General features: G+C 39.9%; 1 protein-coding gene across 2 annotated transcripts in view; it reads right to left on the reverse strand.

The window, feature by feature from the left end:
* Window positions 1-248: 248 nt before the first annotated feature.
* Window positions 249-26,175, reverse strand: part of RNF40 (ring finger protein 40) — a 31,152-nt gene continuing 5,225 nt past the window's right edge. Inside the window, exons 2-20 of one of the 2 annotated variants that reach the window (XM_067469823.1) lie at window positions 21,180-21,378; window positions 18,569-18,736; window positions 17,585-17,720; window positions 16,549-16,782; window positions 15,174-15,292; window positions 14,912-15,058; window positions 14,160-14,234; window positions 13,644-13,763; window positions 12,122-12,301; window positions 11,583-11,718; window positions 9,085-9,206; window positions 7,596-8,092; window positions 6,613-6,730; window positions 4,407-4,556; window positions 4,083-4,295; window positions 3,501-3,626; window positions 1,678-1,818; window positions 1,045-1,146; window positions 249-926 (exon numbers count right to left, since the gene is read on the reverse strand). In XM_067469823.1, coding sequence (XP_067325924.1) covers window positions 750-926; window positions 1,045-1,146; window positions 1,678-1,818; window positions 3,501-3,626; window positions 4,083-4,295; window positions 4,407-4,556; window positions 6,613-6,730; window positions 7,596-8,092; window positions 9,085-9,206; window positions 11,583-11,718; window positions 12,122-12,301; window positions 13,644-13,763; window positions 14,160-14,234; window positions 14,912-15,058; window positions 15,174-15,292; window positions 16,549-16,782; window positions 17,585-17,720; window positions 18,569-18,736; window positions 21,180-21,311 — 3,093 coding nt within the window. In that variant the 5' untranslated portion in view covers window positions 21,312-21,378 and the 3' untranslated portion in view covers window positions 249-749. Of the gene's footprint in view, window positions 927-1,044; window positions 1,147-1,677; window positions 1,819-3,500; window positions 3,627-4,082; window positions 4,296-4,406; window positions 4,557-6,612; window positions 6,731-7,595; window positions 8,093-9,084; window positions 9,207-11,582; window positions 11,719-12,121; window positions 12,302-13,643; window positions 13,764-14,159; window positions 14,235-14,911; window positions 15,059-15,173; window positions 15,296-16,548; window positions 16,783-17,584; window positions 17,721-18,568; window positions 18,737-21,179; window positions 21,379-26,175 lie in introns of both variants that reach the window. The other variant, XM_067469822.1, reaches the window with a different exon arrangement.

A 26,175-nucleotide genomic window follows, 5' to 3' on the forward strand; every position in this document is an offset into this window, starting at 1 on the left:
GCAGAGCTGCAGGCTATTGAAGGTTGCTCTGCCCCCTGCTGTGCTCTTTGCTTCAGCGTGAGCTAGGAGGCAGGTTTTAAACACCCCCCCCCCCAATTTTTCAAAAAAAAAACCCCAAAATTTTCAACCCCTCCCGAAATTATTTTCTGGCTACGGCCCTGAGCCCACTCGCCTCAACAGCTTTGCCCCTCCAAGCATCACTGGTCTCAGTCTTCCAGTTCGACCAGAACAAAGACACAGACACGGCCTTCTGAGGAACAGAGAAACTTCTCCAGCTTTTACTTCCAAAACCACTGAAAGCAATCCTTAAAATAATTGATAAAAGAAAAAAAGCCCCTTTTCATCAGGGAGCATTTGATCTGCATGGACAGCTGCCTGCAGTGAACTTGTGCCATAAATGTTTGCAAAATGGCTTAAGAAGGAAAAAACAACAACAAAGCAGCCCAATGGCAATTTGAAGAAGGGAGAAGAACAGGAGGGGAAAATAATTTGGTATACAAAGGGAGGGAAGAGGAGGGGTATCCAGTGAAGAGACCCAGGAAGACGAAGGGTACAGAAGGGAGGAAACGAAAACAACTGAGAGACAGACCCACTGAAAAGAAGCCTCGCACAACAGATTTTAAACAGAAAGGAGAGCCAGAGAACAGGTGGGAATGTGTCTCGGAGGCGCTCAAGACAGGTCTTTAACCAAGAGATCCAGGCAGTCTGTGAAAGGAATCCCCTTGGGTAGGAAAACAGAGACCAGCAATTCAGCTGATGTAGATGCGGTGGAAATCGTGGGCTCCGAAGGCCGAGTTGCACTTGGGGCACTTCCGCTGGCGGGTGTCGTAGCGGGTCTTGACGCAATCGAAGCAGAAGACATGGAAGCATTTCGTGAGGACAGCGTCCTTCTTGCGGGTGTTGCAGCAGGGACAGGTGAGCTTGGCCTGCGGAGACAGGAGACACACAAGAGGTGAGAACAGCCCAACAGGAACTGGCCTTTCCCATTTGCCAGGACACCTCCGCTCCTTGGCACATCCAACCCTTCCTCTTCCCATCACCCACCTTGTACTCTTTGATCTCCTCCTGCAGGATCTCATCCGCGTCCGCATACACCTCCACCTTGCGCTGCTTCTCCAGTTTTCGCCTCAAGCGAGAGATGTCCTCCTGAGAAAAGGAGGCAAGTCAGTGGGCTCAAATGCTGGGCAGCATGGAAGAGAATGCCTCCTTAACGAGAACACCTTCACTACAAGCAGTCATCTGGGTTATGAACAAGGTAGGTTCTGTAGGTTTGTTCTTAAGTTGAATTTGTATGTAAGAACAGCTACATTTTTAAAGGTTACGCCAGTCATTTTTAAAATAGTTTTAGATAACAGGAAAGGGTTAACGCCCTTGTAACATCTGTTTTGCGCTGTGCCCCTGTTCAGAAGATTTGGCCTCACTTTCTGTTGTTTTTGAAAACAATTGGCTTGTTGTGGAAACAAAAATTGGTGATAAAGCTTCAGTGGGGACCCCTTTTCCCCATGGTAACTCTTACAAGACTGAATTTCCCTTCCTAGAGGTAGATTTCCTCTCACTTCCTGTTGTCTAACCCCCGTTTGAAAGTAGAAGTCAGATGATAGTAGGATGTTTGTAACCTGGGGACTGCCTGTGCTTACTATACACATTTTAGCAGGGCAGGTTTTTGCTCCCTTGTACCTGAGCTCTTTTGAGGTTGAAAGACTCCTTCTCCTTGGCTGCCCGGTTCTCAGCCATACAGGTCTGGATTTCCTTCAGTTTGCACTGCACATGCTCCAGCTGCACCTTCAGGTCTTCTGCCAACTGGGCAGCTTCGACTGCCTGTGAGGAGAAAGCAGTGCAAATCTGGAGCCCTCTTTTCAAAGGCACACAACTTTGGGAACCTTCGCTTTTATTTCTCTTAGCAAGTTTTTATTTCTCTTAGCAAGTTTCCCTTAGCAATGATAGTCAGTCCAGGTCAGTAATAGTAAAGGTAATGTGAAAGAAAGAATTAGTCAGAACGAAGATTCCTCAGCTGCTACCAAAGCGGTGAATGAAAGGAACTAAGGCTATATCCCCTCCCACTGGCTATATATACTCTATGGGGAGAGTGGGCAGGGCTAATGCCTAAAAGTATCTAAAAGATTTCTAGAAGATTCTGAAGCTGTCTGTGCATGTGCAGGAAATACCATAAGTGTGTATTTCACAGGGACCAAGATGGAGAACTATTACTGCATTTCACCACATACATAATTGTCATACTTTCCCCCTTTTTGGGTCCCAAATGGTTTCCCCCCCCCCCCCTTTCCTTGTGCAATTGTCACAGGTAATTTTAAACAAAACAAAACAAAAAAACCAGAGCTCCCCCCAGGGACAGTTTAAACCAGGGGTCCTCAAACTAAGGCCTGGGGGCCAGATACGGCCCTTGAAGGTCATTTACCGGGCCCTTGCTCAGGGTCAACCTAAGTCTGAAACTACTTGAAAGCACACAACAACAACAACAACAACAACAACAATCCTATCTCATCAGCCAAAAGCAGGCCCACACTTCCCATTGAAATACTAATAAGTTTATATTTGTTAAAATTGTTCTTCATGTTAATTATTGTATTGTTTTAAGTGTTTTTTGCACTACAAATAAGATATGTGCAGTGTGCATAGGAATTCATTCATGCTCTTTTCAAATTATAATCCGGCCCTCCAACAGTTTAAGGGACTGTGACCTGGCCCTCTGTTTCAAAAGTTTGAAGACCCCTGGTTTAAACCAATGCCAAACTCTCCATGCTTCCTTTCCGCACTCAAAAGAAATTTAAACAAACTTCCAGCTGTCCCTCATCCCCTCCCCTTCATTTCAGAGGTAAGACAGTATAAAAACAAAACAAAACAGACACCAGTGAACACAAAGCACATTTTTTTCCTCACATAATAGATGCACCCTCCTTTTTTCCAACCAAAAAGGGGAAAAAAAGCAACTATGATGCAACAAAATACAGGGATTTCTGGTGGAATTTTATAAGCAGAAAAGGTGCAGGGAGAGAAAAGCAGAAAGGAAATCTAAGAATAAAGGTTTCTTCCATTATCATGGTCTTTTTTCCAGTTCCACAACTTTAAAAAATGAAATTATCAAAAAAAATGCAAATAAATTGAATTTCCACAACAGAAAGACTAGCAAAGATGAAGAATTTCTTTTCTGGAAGCACAAGTTCCAGCCTTCCAGATGCTATTGTATTACAGCTCCCATGTCTAACACTGAGGAATATAGGACTTGTAGCATCTGGCGAGGAACATAAAATGACATGGTGAGCCAGATTCAGACACCAGGCCTTTAGTTTACCAACATGTGATCTACGGCAGGATATTCAGAAGAGCCATTCACCTGAAAAAACCTGACTCTGAGTATGTATAATCTTTGGTGTTGTAGAGCACTACTGATTGCGTCACTCAAATAACAATCCCATTTGTTCCCACACAAGTTTGCACAGCTTTGATTGCCTCTATCCCACCTGATCCGTTGGCCTCCTCACCTTCCTCTTGTTGAGCTCCAGGGCCTGGCTGCGCAATGTGAGCTCCTTCTCCACTGTGGCCAAGTTCCCCTGCAGAACACGCTCCTTCTCCTCCAGCTTCTGCACCACCAGCAGCTGGGTGTCGACCTAAGCAAGGAAACCAAGACCACAAGCCTGAGGACAGGCACACCTCAGGCAATGAAGCCCTTGGAAAGGAAACTAATAATAATAATAATAATAATAATAATAATAATAATAATAATCTTTATTTATACCCTGCTCCATCTCCCCCAGGACTCGGTGCGGCTTACATAAGGCCACGGCCAACAATACAGTAACACAATATAACACAAAAGCATAACAAAACCAGAAAATAAAATACATAAATGCAAAACCAATATAATAAGCGAACGGCAAAAGCAAATCAAACATTAAAACAGAGGCTTTCCAGACACATATGAATAGGAGATTGGAGATGAACTCCTTAGGTTGCTAGCAGAAAGTTCACTGGAGCCAAAACAATACAACAGAGAGCAAATTAACTCTGCCAGTTTTGAAAGGAAGAGATAGAGTAAGTTCAGCAAAAAGAGAGACCTGCCTCACCTGAGATTTGAGGGCCAGCACCTGTTCAGCCAGCTCATCCTTCTCTTCACGTAGCAACTTGTGGATCTGATTGGACTTGATGCGCTCCGACATCAGCTTGAAGTTGGCGTCATCCTTTTCACGCAGCTGCTGGTTCAGCCTCATGTTCTGCTCTTGCATGTCCTCAAAAGCCTGGCCTGTGACATCCATTTCAGACAAGAGAGCCTCTTCCTCCTATCCCACACACAAAAACGAGTGTTCAGTTGGGGCCTATAGTCACTGTGCTATGTATGGAGAGCACCAATTGATGGACACCTACAAGGCATCCTCTCACGGACAAATTACCTGCTTGGTTGCAGCCAACTTTTTCTGCAAGTGTTCAATTTGTTCCTCAGCCAACTTGATCTTCCGTAAAGCATCCTCGTCAGCCATTTTCTTGCTCTCCTTTTTTTCTTTCTCCTCCAGCTCACGGATCCTCACCCGCAACTCCTCTACCTGCAAAAGCAATCAAGCCAAGAAAGAAAAAAGATATATATCTCTCTCATGCTTTCTCTCTTTCACATACACACACACACACAATTACCCTCTATACTTGAGTATAAGCCGACCCGAATATAAGTCAAGGTACCTAATTTTACCACAAAAATTGGGAAAATGTATTGACTTTAGCATAAGCAGAGGGTGGGAAATGCAGCAGCTACTGGTAAATTTTAAAATAAAAATAGATGCCAATAAAATTACATTAATTGAGACATTAGTAAATTAAACATTTTTGAATATTTACATAAAACTGCAATTTAAGATAAGACTTTCCAACTGTGATCAAACCATTATTCTAACCTTCTTCAATGTAAATGTGCTTATGTATCCTTCCAATAATAATAAAGAGAGTAAAATAATAAATGTAATAAAATAATAATATTAGAGTAAAATCATGGAAATGTAACAATAACAGTAATAATAGAGTAAAATAATAAATGTAATAAAACTAAGAATAAAATAATAAATGGAATAATAACAATAAATTAGGTATAATAATAAATGTAATAAAATAATAATAACAGAGTAAAATAATGGAAATGGAATAATAATAATGGAGTGAAACAATAAATTTAATAATAGAGTAAAATAATTAATTGTAACAATAACAATAAATTGAGTATAATAATAATAAATGTAATAAAAATAAGGGTAAAATAATAAATGTAATAAAATAGTAATAACAGATTAAAATAATGAAACTGTAATGATAATAATAGAATGGAATAATAACTGTAATAATAGAGTAAAATAATAAATGTAATAATATAATAGTATTAGAGTAAAATAATGGAAATGTGATAATAACAGTAATAATAGAGTAAAATAATAAATGTAATAAAACTAAGAATAAAATAATAAATGTAATAATAACAATAAATTAGGTATAATAATAAATGTAATAAATTAATAATAACAGAGTAAAATGATGGGAATGGAATAATAATAATAAATGGAGTGAAACAATAAATGTAATAATAATAGAGTAAAATAATTAATGGTAACAATAACAATAAATTGGGTATAATAATAAATGTAATAAAATAAGAGTAATAGATTAAAATAATGAAAATGTAATGATAATAACAGAGTGAAATAATAACTGTAATAATAGACTAAAATAATAAATGTAGTAATAACAATAATAGAGTAAAATAATAAATGTAATAAAAATAATAATAGAGTAAAATAATGTAACTGTAATAACAATAACAGTAAAATAATGTAAATGTAACAATAATAAGAGTAAAATAATAAATGTAATAAAAAATAACAGAGTAAAAAATTAGATAACTTTGACTCAAGTATAAGCCATGAGGAGCTTTTTCAGCCTAAAAAGGGGCTGAAAAACTCAGCTTATACTCGAGTACATACGGTAATATGGCTCTGCATAATCCACCAACAGTATAATCATAAAGGCAAACTACAAACCGAGTTTTTAAAAGCAAAGAATCTACTAAGGGACCTGAGCTTCCGTATGTAAACAACAACTTGATATTTCCCTTTCATGTCACCTGGCTCAAAGATGGGCAAAGTACAGCCTTCTGAAAGCTGGATTTTATGACCCTCAATCCCCCTGCATTCATTTGACTGCCCTTATTCTGGACCTCGAAAAGAGGGAGAGTTATAACTTCGAAACTTTGAGCAGCAATTCACCCTTTTAACTAGGTTGCAAGAGTCTTGTACCCTGTTTAACATCAGAAAAACTTGTATTTTAAGACTGAACACCATAACAACAACTTTATTTATATCCCGGTTTTCTCCCTAAACAGAACCCAAAGGAACTCAGAACATTTTAAAAACAATACAGAGCAAGCATACATAACAATAACCTATAAAAACATTCAACAGTGCAGGAGTATTGTGGGAAATCTGCATGGTCCTTTGAAGATCCCAGGGACACAGCTGCACGCCCCTGGGCTGGAGTGATGGAGATGGGGAGTGGAGAAAAATTACAATTTGGCGGAGTGGGGGGGGGGGGCACCTCCTGTGCAAGCCGTCTCCTCCTCACCTCGGCCTTTGTCTTCTTTTCTGCTGCCATGAGCTGGACCTTGTCCCGCTGCTCTTTGGGGGCTGACTTGTACATATCCAAGAGGAGCTTCATCTCTTTCTGACTCTCCTGTGCCTTTCTGGGGAAGGAAGGAACAACAGCAGTATGAAGGAAGGCCCGCCTCAGCCCAGCATGCCAAGATTTTTCTGAGTTCCAAGTACTGGATTCCAAGTTGTAAGAACTTACTCAGAAAGAACACAAACACACATGGAAAGGGTTGCTTTGGGGCCCAAGTTTTGTAGCTGTATGACAAGAGACATCTTGTAAATATGATGGAAACAACATGGAAGTCCTAGTCCGTAATTGTATTTGTGACTTTTCTCACAAATGAAACACAAATAGATATCCAAGCCACTTTTAGATCCTAAAACCTTCAACCTATAAGTAAAGGTAAAGCTTTTCCTGACATTTAAGTCTAGTTGTGCATGACCCTGGTGGGAGTGCTCATCTCCATTTCCAAGCTAAAGAGCCAGCATTGTCCATAGACACCTCCAAGGTCATGTGGCCAGCATGACTGCATGAAGCGCCATTATCTTCCCGCAGAAGCAGTACCTATTGATCTACTAACATTTGCATGTTTTTGAACTGCTAGGTTGGCAGAAGCTGGGCCTAACAGCAGGAGCTCACTGCGCTCCCCAGATTCAAACCGCCAACCTTTGTGTCAGCAAGTTCAGCAGCTCAGTGGTTTAACCTGCTTCGCCACCAGGGGGCCCTCAACCTCCTGGACGGAGATATCAAAACAATGTGTCCCGACATGTTTGTGTAGGTGTGTGGCACGAATGTAATGAAAAACAATCAATACATAATATATTTTAAAAATATATAAATGAAAGGTTTTCATGCAAAAAGTTATATCCCCATATTTTTTGCTATTACAGTTTATGTTTTGAAAGCTCTGCCCTAGGGAATATTTATCCTCAAACATCTTCCTCCACAACACTCACTTGAGTTCAGTCCGCAGCTGTTTCAGCAAATCTGAATCCTTCTTTTTGGCATCCTCACTGCCCTTCTGTTTCTCCCGGTCCCGCGAGGATGATGAGGAGGAGGAGGAAGACGACGAAGAGGCCTCTTTGTCTCGATCTCGAGACCTATCACGATCCACGCTTCGATCACTACCTCGTCCCTTGGACCGCTCAGGCTCCTTGATTCGGGGAGGCGGGGGAGGCTGTGGGGCGGGTGGTTGGGCGGCAGGGGGCTCCTCTTCCTCCTTTTTCACCCCCTCATGGCTCCCAAGTGGCTGAGGAGTCACTGGCTCTTCTTTGGGCTCCTTCTTGATTTGAATCTCCTTGGGCTCCTTCTTCACTTCGGGATGGGTCGCCCCCTCCTCTTCTTTTACTGTGGCCCCCCCTGAGGGTCCGTGCATCCCTCCTGGGTCTTCGCTTCCTGCTGTGGGGGGCGGCGGTGCTGAACTAGAAGAAAACCCACTCTGCTGCATCCGAACCTGAAGGCAGAAAGATTGAATGTGGCTTGCAGCTTTCCTTCATGGCACCTGTAAAATACTCATTTCTTACTGGATTAAGGGTAGTTCAGCTGACTGAAAGATTATAGGGAATTTTTCTGGTGAAAATAAAAAAAGGTTGGAAACTCTGTCTACTGAAAGGAGCTACAACGCAAAAAAAGCCACAACTGCTCCACACTCAGATCTATCATACATTGACTGGCATCCTATTCTTGACATATATTGTTGGTGGAAGCAACCTTCCCAAGCCTTCTCTATATGATGTTTCAATCAATTAATCAAAACTTTATTTCTACCCCGCCACTATCTCCTCAATGGGGACTCGGAGCAGCTTACATGGGGCCAAGCCCAAACAACATAATACAGCAATAAAATCAAAGCATATAAAACAACAACAACATTTTCAAAATGACATTAAAAATAAAAATGAAATAAAATAAAAATTCCAATAAACACAGTGATGACAATGGACGGGCCACATATTCCAGATAAAAACAGTTAACAAACTATGATGAGATAAAATAGGAGCAGGACATTTATATGGAACTCATAAAACACACAGAGCTGTGAAGGTAAACATCCTATTTGGAGGACACAAATTGTTTGTCTGTTTTGTGTATAGTGAAGAGTGGGAGGGGCATTAGTGGTAACCTCATAACCAGATACAAATTGATAACATATTTTGCAGAAACCTCTGGAAAACCTCAGATGATGCAATTATTGTGCATCTCATTATAGAGATATACACAATGGCAGGAGGGAGGGAGCTGCAGAGACTACAGTTAATCTGGGATTGGTTAATTTCCAGATGTATAATTACTACAAATACTGAGTCCCACAGAAAGCTAAGCATTATATGTTTTTTGTCAAAAATTACTTAATGTACTTTCTCAGGATTCAACTCAGCCTTTTTTTTTTTTTTTTCAAAAATGAGAAAGATGACTTTCTGGCGTATCTCTCCATCTCAGACCCACCTTGTTGATCTCTGCCTGCACCTCCCGGAGCTTACGCTTGTAGCGCTGCACATCACCCTTCAGCTGGTGGTTGTGGTTCTGGAGGCTGCTGATCAGGTGACGCATCTCTCGGTTGATGGGACCTCCGGTTCAAAATTGGAAGAGAAGAGAAAAAAGAGGAGAGACAAAGAAATGGGAGAATTTAGTATGGGAACATAAGTGAATCCACCATAAATGGGAAAATTGAAAGCCTTGCTGATGAAGAAGGGAGGGAGATGATTAAGATGAAGGCTTCTTAAACTGTGTATCCTGACCCCTTATCTCAGTGTTGGGAGTCTGAAAAAGTTTTCTGAATGTCACCCAGTGGCTGTTTTAGGTTGTTTTTGTTGGAGGAAGCAACCTTCTCGAGCCTCCTCTATATGATGCATGCAGTGATTTATGTGTAATGTGTTGTTTTATAACCTGAAGTATATGTGTTATTTGATTTGCAGTTTCCTTATCCCTATATACCTAAAGCAGTGGGAGGGGCTGCAGGTCACGTGACTGACTCAGTGACAGTTTAGAATGTTCAGGTTTAAACAGGATGACAGTTAGGGAGGGTCTGTTGAGGAATGACTGCTAGTCAAGTCAGTGCTGAGGCTTGAATGAGCTTGAGTATAGAAGTCTGTCAGTCTGTCATGTTAGGGAGTTAGAAACTGTTGAGGCTTCTGTTTATTAAGTAAACTATGTATAAAGCTACATAGTTTATGAAGAAACTAACAGTTTAAAGATTGTAAGTTCAAGATAGAAATTCTCTGAAATGTTACTGAAGTTTTTAACTCTTGACAAGAAACGTGCCTGTACCTTTAAATACATGAAGTTATCAGTAAACAAAACTTGTTATCTTTTAAAGAAATCTGATTGCATCATTATCTACTGAAAGCATCAAACAGAAACAAAATATCTACATGCCCAGCTATCATCCATTACCAAATAAACTCAACTACCCCAATTAGGCTGTGACCCTAACAGTTCATGATCTATACCCTAATAGTCAGTGATCCTAACAGGTCAAATAGTTTTCCAATGTTTACAGTGGACTCTGCAGAAAATGCTTCAGCTGTTCTTTGTAAATAGGGAAAGAAGCCTGTTTAGCAAGCCTTGCAAAGGCTGATTTCTTATCAGTGATTTCTTTATACCTATTTAATACACTTTTATACCCAGGGTCACCTAAAAATTTCTCAGGCCAAAAAGGGTCCCAAGGGGAAATGTTTAAGAAGCCCTGATTTAGATCATAAAAAAGCAGCTGGTCTTCACAGCTTCTGAGAGGTGTTTGGATGGAATGCGAAGCCAGGAGAATAGCCCTCTGTACCTCATCTAAAAGGGACATTTGCATATATGTCCCTAAAAGAATGCCAGCATTTATTTATTTATGGCATTTATATCTAGCCCTTCTCACCCTAAACGGGACTCATAATGGCTTACAAGTTATACATACATACAATATATAATTAGCATAGCAAAATTATATATTACTATATTGTACTATACCACTATACTGCAATATTAATAATATTACATGTAATATATAATTATTATATTATACCGTATTATTATCAGTATTATATTGTATTACAATATTATGATCAATATTATATGTACATGCAATATATTATATCATCAGCTTAGCACAATATTAGTATTATATATTACTATATCGTACTCTACCACTATACTGTAATATTATTAGTAATATTACATGTAATATATAATATAGTTATTATATTGTATTATTATTAGTAGTATTATATTGTATTACATTATAATATTATTAACAATATTTATTTATTATTATATTGTATTATATGTATATATAATATATTATATTATTAGCATAGTACAATATTATTATTATATAATAATAATAAAACGTTATTTATACCCTGCTACCATCTCCCCAAGGGACTCGGTGCGGCTTACATGAGGCCGAGCCGAGCCCACAATACAATAATATAAGCAATACAAGCAGTAACAAATACAATACAAAGCAATTAAAATGAATCTCATACACAAATAGCATAAATATTGAACAAGGTACAGTGCACATTTAAAATCTATGGCTGGGCCAAATGTAATTGAAGTTTAAAAAATAATGCTAGGCATGAACAAGATAAAGGAGGTGGGGCGTTGATGGAGATATACAAGCAGACCTAAATCGATATAAAGTGCTTTTGGAGGACATAATGCTAAGGGTTCATTATTCTGGGAAGGCACACTGGAACAACCTATATATTACTTGCTGAGGGGAGGGGCTCCCAATTGATGATCCAGAAGACATGATGGAAGTGTGTCTTCCTGGCTCTCCTTCTTTATTTCTGTGTTTGTGTTCACAGATAAATGGGGCATTAACTCATCTCAGAGGACACAGAGGAGGGAGGGAAACTCTCCCAAAATAGGTCATACCATGACATACATATTAGATGAGGAAATACTTGTCCACATGTGTACCATGAAGACCCAACAATAATGAGTGTGCTCACCTGCTTGCTCGTTGGCGGCCAGGTTCTGCTCAAACTCAATGCGCAACATTTCATACTCCTTGCGCACCTGAGCCAGGGTGTCTTCCAGCTGGATCACTTCTGTCCGCAGCTTCTTCTGAAGGTTCAGCTCATCACTCTATTGCCAAAAAGTAAGACAAAAGGTCACTAGTATGGAGCTAGTCAACAGATGATCCCAATATCTCTTTCGCCCTTGTAGCATCCAAGAAACTTGTTTACTTCTAAAATTTATATCCTACTTTCTCTGATTTTAAAATAGTAACATATGACTCTCTTCCTTCCTACTTTAACCTCACAACAATCCTGCGAGATGGGTCAAGTGGAGAGAGCAAGAACATTCAACAAACGCAAGGACATGATTCATATAGTTTAGAACCAGGATAGTTCAAGACCTTGTCCAGCACTCTATAATACCATACAGTAAAACAGGTTTTTAAAAGTTTTTAAATACTAAAGATATTATGCCTTTCTTTCAGTACTCTGACAGGTGGAACAAATTTGTGCACTTCTGGTCCTCTCACCTCCATATGCTCAATGTGACGTAGGTGGCTGTTCTTGGTGGTGAGGAGAAGGGCCCGAGCCTCATCCAGCTGTGTTTTCACTTGCAAGCTCTCATTGTACAGCAGCGAGAACTGAGACTGCAGCACCTTGTACTCCAGCGTCTCTTTCACCGCCTCCTCGGGCAAACTCCGGAGTGCCACCTGCAGGACAGGAGTTGGAACAAAAAAACAACAAGAATTACTAATTTGGGTCCAACCACCACATAAATGTCCCTTCACACATGGACTGAAAGTCTCTTGGACAGTCTCAACTAGTGTAGACCCATTGAATCTATTGTTGAATAGTGAGTCAACATGTAAATAAATGTAACAAACTCAATGAGTCTACTCAAGTTAGGAATAACAACAGGTGTCAGGATCACCATATCATCCTGGCACTGGCTGTTTTGGTTCTCTGTCATAAAGAAGGGGGGCAGGGGGGCTGGGTACAAGGGAAAATGAAACTGCAGTTAACAGACTGTGAGCACAGTATTGTTGAAGGCTTTCATGGCCGGAATCACTGGGTTGTTGTAGGTTTTTCGGGCTATATGACCATGTTCTAGAGGCATTCTCTCCTGACATTTCGCCTGCATCTATGGCAAGCATCCTCAGAGGTAGTGAGGACAGTGAGCAGTGTTTGGCCACTAGAGGGCGAATGGGAGTTGGGACTAATATATACAGGAGGTTTGAGAGGGAAAACTTTAGAACTGTTTTTTAGGATTTTGGATAGAAGGAATAAACCATTTGTCTTCAACGTTTTATTGTTGTGAGCTTGAATTTCCAAAGTCTGACACTAGAATACTGTTAGGAGAGTAAGGAAGTTGTATTGAATGTGCACATAAAATCACAGCAGCCAACATAGGAATAACCTGGCACTGGCTGCTTCGGTTCTCTGTCATTCTTGCAGTAAAATCCAACCTAAGAAGTGTGTTTTTGCTCACTTTAGAAAACATTGAGATGCTGGGTGCACTCATACACAAAAATGAGAAATGCTGTATTGCTTATACTGACTTACTCTTTGGAATACCCTCCCAAGGGAGATCAGGCTACCTCCACCCTCCAAACCTTTCGCACACAATTAAAGACCTGGTTTTTCCGACAATCCTTCGATTATGTTTAGACTTTCTAATAATATATATAAGGACCTTTAGATTCTTTATTAGCACTTCATACTTCTGAGATTGAATACCAATGTTTACAGCAATTGCTTTATTTTACTGTTTTTACCAGGGGGTACTGTGAATTTATGATGTTGTGTTGATTGTTTATTGTCTACTTGTATGTTTTGTTTTGCACTTGTTGTATTTTGGATGTCAATACCTTGAGTGTTTTGTGAGCCACTCTGAGTCCCTCTGGGAGATGGTGGCGGGACACAAATAAAAGATTGTTGTTGTTCTTTATACTAATCTTGGGGAAAGAATACTCAATATGGGAATCTTTGGACCAAAAGCAAGAGAATTCTGTTTTCACATCTCTGCCAAGGCATCCCATCCCCCATCACTACCTTGAGCTTTTCATTGGTCCTAACAGCTTGCTGCATTTCGTGCTGCAGTTTCTCAAGCTCTGCCATTCGACTATTGGCCAGTTCTTGGTTCTCTTCTAGCTCTGCATTCAACATTTCAAACTGCAAATACAAAATAAGTCAGCAAAGGAATAATAATAAATAATATTAACTTGATTTATATCCCACCCCTCTCCAAACAGGACTTGGGGCAGCTTACAGAAAATAATTCACAGAATAAAACTAAAACAAAAATAAATACATAAACAACAATATCATAAACAAAGCAAACTAAGAACTAAGAATAATGTTTGCATAATAAATTGCTTAATTTAATTTTTTTCTGGATTATATTGTACACCAGGGCAAAACCCAGCTTCAGCCAGTTCAACATCATGATAAGTTATAATTAATCACTTCTGGGAAAAAAATAAACAAGGGGAGCACCATTGAATCCAAAATCTATGAGATTACAATGTCTGTACTGTACTTCCTCGCCAGCCATTTTCTCCTGCTTACCTTCTGCATGCTGAGTGTGATCTGCCCACCCTGGAACCCGCCAGAACTGCCAGATGCGTAATAACCAGAATTTAGCTGCCAAAGAAATTTTAAAAATGTTTAGTACTTTCTAGACCACAACTGTATTTCTTGAAAATGTTCAATATATATTTAAACAGGTTCTTCACCACAAACTGGTCACAGCAACAATGGTAAATTTGGCCTTCAGCAGCAAAAAAACAAGTAAGAAACCCAACAGTATTTCAGTTTATCTAAACACCCCTCATTATGATGGGAAAGGGAAGTGTCCTTGACATGTCAGAACCAGTTCTCCACTTATCTAAATCTCATAAGTATTATTTTAAAAGTCAGGCTAAACATCTCTAGAGTAGGGGAGGACAGGGTGCTGTTGATAGTTTTAGGGGGTCCCTCAATGCTCACTTTGTTTCCCACATGCACGTCAGAAGACACAGAGCAATGGATTCATACTGGAGGGATTCCACCTAAACATTAGGAAGAACTCCCTGACAGTGGAATGTGCTGCCTCAGAGTGTGGCAGAGCCTCTTTCTCTGAAAGCTTTTAAGTAGAGACTAGATGGCCATCTGTCGGGGGTGCTTTGATTGGTTGGACTGGATGGCCCTGAATGCCACTTTTGGTCTCTTCCAGCTCTATAATTCTAAGAGCATGGAAGCCATAGTCCCCAGAGTAACCCTCCTGAGTGTCATGTAAGAGGTGTTTTTGTGGGTGTGACTGGGAGAGTTCAAGGGCTTGCCTGCTCCAGTGCCTCAGCCAGGTGCTTGTTCAGCTTCTGTTCCCTCTTACGCAGCTTCTCAATGTCCCATTGCAAGTCCTCAATGGTCGTTTCCATCTCCAGCACTTTGGTCTCTGATGAAGTCACCTTGTCCTGCAACTCTGTGTACTAAAGAGGCAAGGAAAGAGGAAATATAAACAAACATGTACATCAGAGGTGTTCCTTCTTCCTGCCACCAAGAACCACACGATGCCACTGCTGATGTCTGAGCACAAGCCCCTACCTCTAGGGAGATCTTATGGTGCTTCTCCTGCAGCTGAGTGGTGACGTCCTGCAGATGTCGGTTCTCTCTCGTCAGGTCCTTGTTGAGAGCCTTCACTGCTTCTTCTAGCTGGTCAAACTCTACTGGAAGGAGTGGGAAGAGATCTCCTGAGAACATTCAACCTACCAATCTCCCTCCGCAATTCCTTTCCCAAATCAACCACTGTAGAATAACAACTATTGTTATTCTGTCTCCTATGTAGATACACTTTCTCAGGAATTAATGTAATCTATAGAAATAAAAATGTCATGTCCATTTGTGGGATTATCATAACTCAAAAACCACTAGAGGAATTGACACCAAATTTGGACACAATACACTTCTCAGGCCAATGAGTGACCATCACTCAGAAAAACACTGAAAAAAGCAATGGAAGAGACTTAAAAAGCCAAAATACAAAAAAATACATTCTCAGGAATTAATGTAATCTATATAAATAAAAATGTCATGTCCATTTGTGGGATTATCATAACTCAAAAACCACATATACACACGGTTTTGCGGTTTGCTTTTAGCGGACTCGCTGTTTTGCGGTTTTTAAAAAAAATTAAAATATATATCGCAGTATTTTCTCTGTTTCACGGGTTTTTGCCGTCGCACTCTGAGGCGCTTTCCCTCCTCAGTCCTCCCCCCATCCTTGAAGGGCCTTTCCTTCCTTTCCTTCACTTTATTTTAAGTTTATAAAGACTTAATATAGTGTATAACTACTAAAATAATGTATAAATATTAAAATAAATTTAGCGTCCCTACATCACAGTTTTTCACTTATTGCAGGAGGTCATGGAACGTAACCCCTGCAATAAGTGAGGGAACACTGTACACATATATACACATATATACACACACAAAACACATATACACAGACTGGGCCACAGCAATGCATGGCAGGGGATGGCTAGTATTATATATTTCCTTTCTCCACATAATGCCCAACATGGAGCCTCATATGACAGGAAACAAAAAAATGCAGGGAACACTGATCCCCTTTCTCCAGTGAACTTAGTACATGGCCTTCTCTGATTTGGCACCCCAGCCACAAAGAACTTATCCTTTAAAAGCCTGGTTGGCACCAACATTGGTGTCCTCCTGCCACTAAGTAAAAACAAGGAACTTAATGAAAGAAAATTCAGCTTATCTGATTTCATACACATCTGCAAGTGTGTGCATTTCAGATTCTCTAAAATTGCTTTGACTACTTTTAATAAGTCAATCTATTCAGTATGTTTTCAGTGTGTTTATATTATATTTTTAATGTTCTAAACTGGTAAAATTAATTTGAGCTTCCAGATCAGAAAATGAATACTTTAATAACTAAATAAATACTGCCTTTTCTCACCACGGGCATGGATTTTCTGGCAGAGTTCTTCAGTGCGCCGGTGGATCTTGTCAGAGACTTCCACAATACGTGAAACAGCTGCTTTGGAGAACTCCATGCGCTCCTGAAGCTCCAGCTCAATCTCTTCACTGCTGCTGCTGGCCAAGGCTGCCAGGAAGGAAAGGGCTGGCTCGTTCAGAACAAGGTCCCCTCCTTTCCAAGGGGCAGGAGGAGTGATGGGAGACAGGACTGCCTCTGCAGAGATCAGAACAACCAGGTCAGTATTGGCCCCACTTTTCCATTGAAATCCACAAGCATGTGGACATGAAGGAGGAGGAAAACCAAGAAAATGAACAAAATATGGCTACCAATATTTTAAAAAACTCTAAAATCAGGACAGTAAATAAAAAGCAACACTCAAAAAACAGAGGAATTCTAGAAAGGAAACAATCGGGGCCAGCTAACACCTTCCAACAAAGGATTCCCCGAGACAGCAACCAGCAGGCTTTGAAGCTCCAAGGCTATTAAATGCTAATCAAGGGGCCATTTGCAACATTCACACTTGCCTCAAGTAGACAAGAGTTCTTTCTCACACTCTGGACATTCCAAAGATATATAAATGCCACTTGCCTAGTTTCCAACAGACCTCACAAACTCTGAGGATGTCTGCCATAGATGTGGGCAAAAATCACTGAATAATTGAGTTGAAAGAGACCCCGTGGGCCATTCAGTCCAACTCCCTGCCAAGAAGCAGGAAAATTGCTTCCAAAGCACCCCTTACAGATCGCCATCCAACCTCTGTTTAAAAGCCTCCAAAGATGGAGACTCTGGGGCAGAGGGTTCCACGGCTGAACAGCTCTCACAGTCAGGAAGTTCTTCCTAACGTTCAGGTGGAATCTCCTTTCTTGTAGTTCTGCATCAGAAGAGAATGCTTCTGGAACATGGCCATACAGCTAGGAAAACTCACAGAAATTCAGTGATTCCAGCCATGAAAGCCTCCGACAACACATTTTCAATTTCTATCACACACTCCTTCAATACAGAAATATGTGCTCACCCCTTCTCTCGGATCCCTCTTGTCCCAGGCCAGAGGGATCCATCTCTCCTCCGACAATTTCCAACTTGGGCTCTTCTTGGGTCTGTTCACAACTTCCATCATAACGTTTCAGGAGCACTTGCACTGTCTCATCCAGCTGGAGGAGTAAGGAGGGACAAGGAAAGGGATAAGAAAATTGACATTAAGAGGGATGGGATTTCAAAAGCAGATTTCAGAATGGCATATGTCTCTCTTTAAAAAGTGGATTGAGTATCCTTTATCTGGAATTCCAAAATCCAAAACTGTCTATACGGGTGGCTGGGATACTGACATCTTTTCTTGTGGAATATTCAGTGCACCCAAACTTTGTTTCATGCACATAATTATTTAAAATGTTGTATAAAATTACCTTCAGGTTATGTGTATAACATAAACATGAAACATAAATGAATGTCATGTTTAGACCTGGGTCTCTGCTCCAAGATACCTCATTATGTACATCTATGTCCATACAAGTATTCCAAAACATGAAAAAAAATCTGAAATCTTAAACATTTCGAATAAGGGATACTCAACCTGTATATCAACACTAAACATAGCCATATGACCCCAGACAAATATGTAAACTAAGCTTCCAACAAACTCTGAAGATTAAATTTACTCTAGTGCTACCAGTCATGGAGAAGAGCAAGGAGCAACACTTCTCAGTGTTGCAGAAATCTTGTAATTTGCTGAAATTACTTGTATCTGTAGATTGAATAAATAGAATTTTTAAATCCTTGTGTGTTATTGTTTATTGGTTATATGTGATTTATATTAATTGTATTGTATTTATTGTTTTTGTTTATTGCTTTTTTGTTTTTACTGATGTGTTTTTGGGCTTGGCTTCATGTAAGCCGCTCCGAGTCCCTTGGGGAGATGGTGGCGGGGTATAAATAAAGTTTTATTATTATTATTATAAACCTTAGGTAAGAATAAAAAGATTACTCAGGAGAGAACACTGACCTGCTTCCAGTATCGGTTGACAATCAAGAGAGTGGCATCATCGGTAGCCTGCCTCTTCTCCAGCTTCTCTATGCGCTCGCGTAGCTCATCCTCAAAAGCCTGCCGTTGCTCCAAGCGCTCAGCCAACTTCTTGTTCTTGAACTGAAGCACCTTCAGGTCCATCTCCTCCTACACCAAAAAGAAAATTTAGTGTGTAATGTAACTCTGCCTTTTGTGCCAACCCTTTTATGTCTTGATGGTATTTTATCCGCTCATGAGACAATACACAAAGATGTATCTGAAGGGTGGCATTTTAGTGGCGAAGTATTTAACTATATATTGTAGAGAAGAGATTGTAGTCCTGCAGAACACTTTCTGGAAACATTAACATTTCTCGGAAGCATTTTAAATCAAACGTGTGTCATTAGAAGGATAAAGTCATGCAATCTAAGAACAGGCAATGCAATATCTAATGACAGTTGCAAGCAGAGGATTACTAGAATAAATTCCTCTCCCATCCACAATGCATTCTAAATTTAAATGGGGCAAGGCTTCCTTTAAAAAGACTCAGGCCAACATGGCCTGACACAATTATTGCCAGCCAATTCGATATGAATCAATACTTATTTTATCCCATAAGGCACTGGAAGGGGATGCCCTAGAATACTTATTTCTAAAAGTGTCAAACACATAAGGCTTCTAAACACCAGTGTACAACTAAATGCTATTTAGTCAGTTCAAACACATAGTTTCGATATATGCATGTCAAGATCCAGTTTTGAGGAAGAGCGGAGAACATTTGAGCTCCTACAATAAGAATAAGTTACTGTCATCTTCCAGTTATCTTTAGACTACAACCCCCATCAGCCCTAACAGGTACAGTCAATGACAAGGAACTAGAAGAACAATAAAAATAAATAGAAAGCCCTGTTCTAAATTTTTGGACTACAACTCACACATTTCCTTACCATTGCTCATGTTCGGAAAGGATAGAAGCTTTAGGCAAAACTATGTTGAGAGCCAAAGTTCCTCATCTCTATTCTAAACATAATTTTACACCTGAGATTCTAGTGATTTTGTCATTTAATATTTTATATTATTCTTATAGCATCTATTAAAAACACAGTGAAGACATTTGCCCTTGCCCTTTGCTACTCTGCTTCTGAATATGCATGCCCAGTGTAGAATACATCTCATCACATTAAAACAGTGGATGTGGCTCTAAATGAGACATGTCGCATTATCACAGGATATCTACAACACTGCTGGAAAAATTATACTGTTTAGTTAGTAATGCACCACCTGACATCCTTTGGGAAGTAGCAGCCAGTAATGAAAGGACCAAGGCATTGACATCTCCAGCCCATCCCCTGTTTGGATATCAGCAAGCAAATCAAGAAATAGCTTCCTAAGATCTACAGAGATATTTGCAGGAACACCTCATCAAGCAAGAGTCCAAAAGTGGCAGGTTAAAACCCAAAAAAACCTCAGTCAGTGACTGATATCAGATGAGAAACTCCCTCCTGGGCACACAGACGACTGGGCGACTTGGAAGGCGCTGAACAGACTGTGCTCTGGCACCATGAGATGCAGAACCAATCTTAAGAAATAGGGCTACAAAGTGGACTCATGACATGCAAGTGTGGAGAAAAGCAAACCACAGATCTCTTACTACTGTCGTTCGGACAGTGTATCTGTCCGAACGTATCTCCCTCTATGTCCCACCCCGGAGTCTGAGATCATCTGGGGAGGCCCTGCTCTCGACCCCACCACTGTCACAAGTGAGGCTGGTGGGGACGAGGAGGAGGGCTTTCTCAGTGGTGGCCCCTCAACTGTGGAACTCACTCCCGGGGGAAATCAGGGCATCATCATCCCTCCTCTCCTTCAGGAGGAGGGTGAAGACGTGGTTATGGAAAACTAGAACTATGAGTTAGCGAACGCTGACCATGTAGGAGGAGGAATTGGGTTTGTATTAGTTTTATTGATTTTATTGATTTTATGGTTATAATGCATGAATTGCTGTTAACTGTGAATTGATGTAATTTTGTGTATGATTGTTTTGTGATGCAGGCATCAAATTGTGCCTTTGCTTTTGTAAGCCGCCCTGAGTCCCCTTTGGGGTGAGAAGGGCGGGGTAAAAGAACCCCGAAATAAATAAATAAATAAATACTACGTGATTTGAGCCCCGCCAAATGCACAATGAAGGACCTTCTCCCAGCAACACCAGAGGCACTCCAAGTGGCCAACTTCGAAAAATGTCAAAAACTTGTAGTACAACTTTGTTTGTGGTTTTTCTGTACATTATAACTACATTCTCAATTCGCTTCTGACAGAATAAATAAAATATATTTAAAATGGATGGTCTTTTTAAGAACCCAGGGCATATTTTTAGAAAATAATTCCCGGTGTTTCTTTCTAGAATTTTTGTTTAAAGTCAATGCTATAGATCAGGGATGAGAATCACACTGCCTTCGATTTCTGAGCAGTGCAGCAAATATTTCTCCCACCTCTTCATATTAGTGTTACGATTGTAGGACTGAGTGGTATACAACCTGAGTTGTAAAAGTGTTGTGTTTCAAATAAAGATTTATGCTTCAAATTTTTAAAAAGTACTCCACTTCTGAGTGCGCACCGTAGAAGAGATGCCTCCTAACCGGATGGGTTCAATCAACGTTGTGGTGGTCTTCTCCTCCCTGTTGGCCTTCTTCTCGGGGGGCCCTGAGCCCCCATCTCCAGCTGCACGCTTACTTGTCGTCCCCGACATGGTGACTTTGAGCCACGGGGTCAGAAGCAGAGAAATCAGCCAATCAGCCAAGGAGTCAGTTCTTCAGCTAGAAAAGAAAACAGAAGGTTATTATTTGACATCATAAATAAGGAGATCAGTGTGACTTTAATCCAAGAGAAATTCAACAAGTGTTTCCCAGGAGTAATAGGGAAATGACATCTGTTGAACTGCTGGCTGACTTAACAGAAGTCCTGCTCAGAAAGGGAAAATTACTAAAAAGGAGATAAGGAGGAATCTCTTCTAGAGAATTGAGGTGATAAGGGAAAGAAAGAACTCAGACATTTAAGAAGGAGTGGGTACTAGAGAGACAAAACAAAAACAGATGGAATAAAGAGAAAAACATGAGTAATAGTCATGGATAAAATGGGAAGAAATGACAGTGGGCCCCTGGTATCCACTGGAGCTTGGTTCCCGGACTCAAGCCCCATTATACACAATGACATTTATTTATTTTATTTATTTATTTACGATATTTATAGCCCGCCTTTCTCAGCCATACGGCGATTCAAATGTAAAATGGCATCCTTTATATACCGTTTCCTCAATTCTAAGACACACTTTTCCCCCAAAGAAATGTCTCCAATAACAAAGTTTGTCTAAGAATCACAGGTGCTCTCTATACACACATAACGTTTTCTTCCTGTTGGTGGTACTGAAATCAGTATGTGTCTTATGTCCCATCTACACTGTCATATAATCCAGTTTCTGAATATAGATTAACTGCATTAAACTGGACTATATGGCAGTGTAGACTCATATAATCCAGTTCAAAGCAGTTAATCTGCATTCTGAAACTGGATTCTATGACAGAGTAGATCCAGCCTCACAATTGATGGCGTCTGAGAATCAAAGAAATAGGGTAATTATCCAGAATCAAGGTTTGCCTTTTGAAATCTTTTACAAGATATTTTTTCAGGCCATTCTCCAGACAGAAATTAATAATGGGTTGCTGTGAATAAAAATGGAGGGCCAACCGTAGTCCTGAACTGCCATTTTATTTATTTATTTGTGATATTTATATGCCGCCCTTCTCACCCCGAAGGGTACTCAGAGCAGCTTACAAGATAGATAGATAAATATATATATATATATATATACACACACACACAACACACTATGCCATATATTATCCATTTATTTATTTACTATATTTATTTATTAATATATTGTTAGCATATTTTATAGACAGCCCCGCAATCATTTTGAACCTATGAATTTAAACTTATCTTTTGTTTTTTTTTTTATATATAAACTTTATTATCGGTTTCAATACATATATAAGAACAATAGAAAACATTGGAAAACACAAGGGTCAAGGAATAGGGAAGGGGGTGTGTGTGTAAGGGGAGGAGTATCTGGGAAAGGAGGGGGGAGGAAGGAGGGAGAAAAAGGGGGAAAGATGAGGATTGGGACGACGAGGATGGGGGGGAATAGGGTGGGGGGGGGAAAGGACGGTTAAAATCAGACATACAAGGAGTGAATGGGTTTACAAGTACTTCCAGGTTGAGCAGACAGATCATCTTTCATTTAAACATATATTATAACTGATAACATACCTATCAGATTCTATTCTAATATATTGCCAGGCTACCGCTTAAATTTATCCTTTAGAATTTATCTCTCTATGTCCAGGTACTCCAGAACTTTTTCCCAATCGGTATGCTTCTTCTTCTCTTCATTATCTGATAGTCTCCGGGTTAAGAGGTCCATGTTCATAACATCATATATCTTTAAGGTCCACTGTTCAATTGTTGGGAGTTCTCGAGATTTCCAGTAACGGGCCAGTTGGATTCTGGCCGCTGTCGAAAGGTGGAAAAGGATCTTACTATCATTGCTGTCCATGTCAGATTTAGTTATTCCCAACAGAAAAAGCTCAGGTTTTAAAGGGAATTTCTTTTGTAATATCTTTTCACATTCTTTGTGGATTGCTCGCCAGAAAGTGTTCACCTTTTTACACCCCCACCACATGTGCCAGAAAGTTCCACTAGTTCTTTTACATTTCCAGCATCCACTCCCCAACTTTCCTTTACTCATTCTGGCCAATTGTGTTGGAGTTAGGTACCATCTGAAAAATAATTTGTACCAATTCTCCCTGTAGTCATTTGAATATACACATTTTATTTTTCTGGACCAGATTTCTTCCCATTCCGAGAAGTGTATTGGGCGGCCTAGGTCTTTTGCCCATTTCACCATATTATTTTTCACTAGCTCTTTTTCTGTTTCCCATTTTAATAACTGCTGATATAGTTTCCTTATGTGTTTGTTCTCAGATCGTATGATTCTGTCCCAGAATGATTCTTCCATTTCGAACCCTGTCTTTTTGTCTAAGGAGAAGCACTCTTTGATCTGATGATATTGGAACCATGAAAGAGTTGGGTCATAGCTCTTTAGTTCCTCCTGGGTTTTAAGTATTGGGTTCCTCGTATTTCCTTTTAAGATTTCCTTATAAGTCAGCCACTTCTCTCTACCGGCCCCTCTAATTTGGCTGGCTTCGTTTGGAGAGAACCACCTCGGGACTTTGGTGTGAAATTTATCTTTATATTTTTCCCAAATTTGAATAAGGGGAGCTCTAACGAAGTGATCATTAAAATTTCTTTCTTTCTTTGCTGTTCCTCTCCATAGATATTTGTGCCAGCCTTGCATTAAATCGTGGCCCTCAAGTGCTAGTAATTTTTCTTCCTTAAGGCTGATCCACTCCTTAACCCAGCACAACGCGGCTGCATCGTGATACAGGCGCAGGTTTGGGAGAGCCAGACCTCCTCTTTTCTTGTTATCACAGAGGTTGGTGAAACTGATCCTGTGCCTGCCTCCCTTCCAGATAAATTTTTGGATATCCTTATGCCAAATTTCGAATGTTTTTTTAGTTTTGATAATTGGGAGGGTCTGGAACAGATAAAGTATGTCCGGGAGTATACTCATTTGAATTGCTGCTATTTTACCTAAGAGTGAAAGTTTTAATGGTTCCCACCTTTTCATTTTCTCTTTGATTAGGGGCCATTTCTTTTCATAATTGTTCTTATATAATTGGGCATTTTTAGCTGTTAAGATGACTCCCAGATATTTCACTTTCTTGGTCACTTTGAGTTTTATTCTATTTTGTAGCTCGTCTTCTTTCTTTTTGGAGATGTTTTTTGTCAACATTTGAGTTTTTTCCTTGTTTATTTTAAATCCCGCCACCACGCCAAATGCCTCTAGTTCCTGCCACCACTTGTCTATAGTGTTAAGAGGGTCTTCCACCACACAGACTATGTCGTCCGCAAAGGCCCGAATTTTAAACCTGTGTTTCCCAAGAGTCAGACCTTTCAACTCCTCATTCTTTCTGATGTTGTTTAATAGCAGTTCTAATGTCATTATAAATATGAGGGGAGACATTGGGCAACCCTGCCTAGTACCCTTTTCTATTTTGAACCTATCTGAAGTGTGTCCATTGATTATTATATTGGCAGATTGATGCGAATAGATGGCTTCTACTGCTTTATTGAAGTTGTGGCCAACATCCATTTCTTTTAGTGTTTCCTTAATTAGGAACCAGTTGACGTTGTCGAACGCCTTCTCGGCGTCGACGAATAGAAATGCCACTTCTTTATTGATTTTTTTGTCGTAATATTCTATCGCATCTAGGATTGTCCGAATGTTATCCCTAATTTGCCTTCTCGGAAGGAAACCTTTTTGGTCTTCTCCTATCCTTTCCACTAATATTTCTTTTAGCCTGTCTCCTAGTATACTGGTGAATATTTTGTAATCATTATTAAGAAGGGAGATCGGCCTGTAATTCTTGGGGTTTGTGCTGTCTGTGTTCTCTTTATGTAATAATGTAATACTGGCTGTTTTCCAAGTGTCTGGGATTGTACCTTCTTCTAAAGCCTTATTCATCACTTTCAGAAGTGGACTGGTAAGGAGGTCCATGAAGGTTTTATAATATAGGGTCGTGAACCCATCCGGGCCAGGGGATTTGTGGATAGGAAGCCTCTTTATTATTTTTTGTAGTTCTTCTTTTGATATCTTTCTGTTAAGTCTCTCTCTTTGGGCGTCCGATATTTTAGTTATGCATTGTTTACCTAAATATTGCATCACCTCCTCTTTCGGGATTGAATCTTCTGAGTATAGTTTCTTATAGTATCTTACAAATTCTTCTAATATTTCCTGTGTTTTAAAGTAGGACACCCCATCCCTTTCTATCTCTGTTATTCTTCGAGATTGGTTTTTAATGGCGAGTCTCCTCGCTAACCATCTACTTACTTTATTAGCATTTTCGAAATAATTCTGTTTTACATATTTTAGTTTTTTTTCCATCTCTTCTAGGTCAAGGGTGTTGAGTTGTTTCCTTAATATCTCTATTTGATATAATATCTTTTTATTTGAGGGGTTCAATTTTGCTTGTGTCTCCTGCTGTTCTAGTTCTTTCTTTAACTTATCGTAGGCTAGTTTCCTGTGTTTCTTCTCCCTGGCTGCATGTTCCAAAAGGTGGCCTCTCATAAAGGCCTTAGAGGCGTCCCAGATAACTTCTATCGATGTATCCCTTTCCACATTGAAGGTGAAGAATTCTTTTATAAGTTCGTTATACTTATTTATGTTCTTTTTTCCTCTAATTAGGTGTTCATTTAATTTCCAGTGGAAGCTAGTTCCCTCATTTTTTTCCTCCTGGAATATTATTAGTAGTGGGGCATGGTCTGATGTTAGCATTGGTAATATTTTAGATTTTTCTACCTTATTAAACGTTGTTTTTGAGCACCAGGCCAAGTCGATGCGTGACCACGTTTGGTGGCGGTTAGAAAAGAAGGTGTAATCAACCTCATTTTTGTGTTGCAGTCTCCATACATCTACCAGATCGAATTCTGCTAGC

The sequence above is a fragment of the Anolis sagrei genome, chromosome 6, assembly GCF_037176765.1.
Source record: "Anolis sagrei isolate rAnoSag1 chromosome 6, rAnoSag1.mat, whole genome shotgun sequence".
NCBI lineage: Eukaryota > Metazoa > Chordata > Lepidosauria > Squamata > Dactyloidae > Anolis > Anolis sagrei.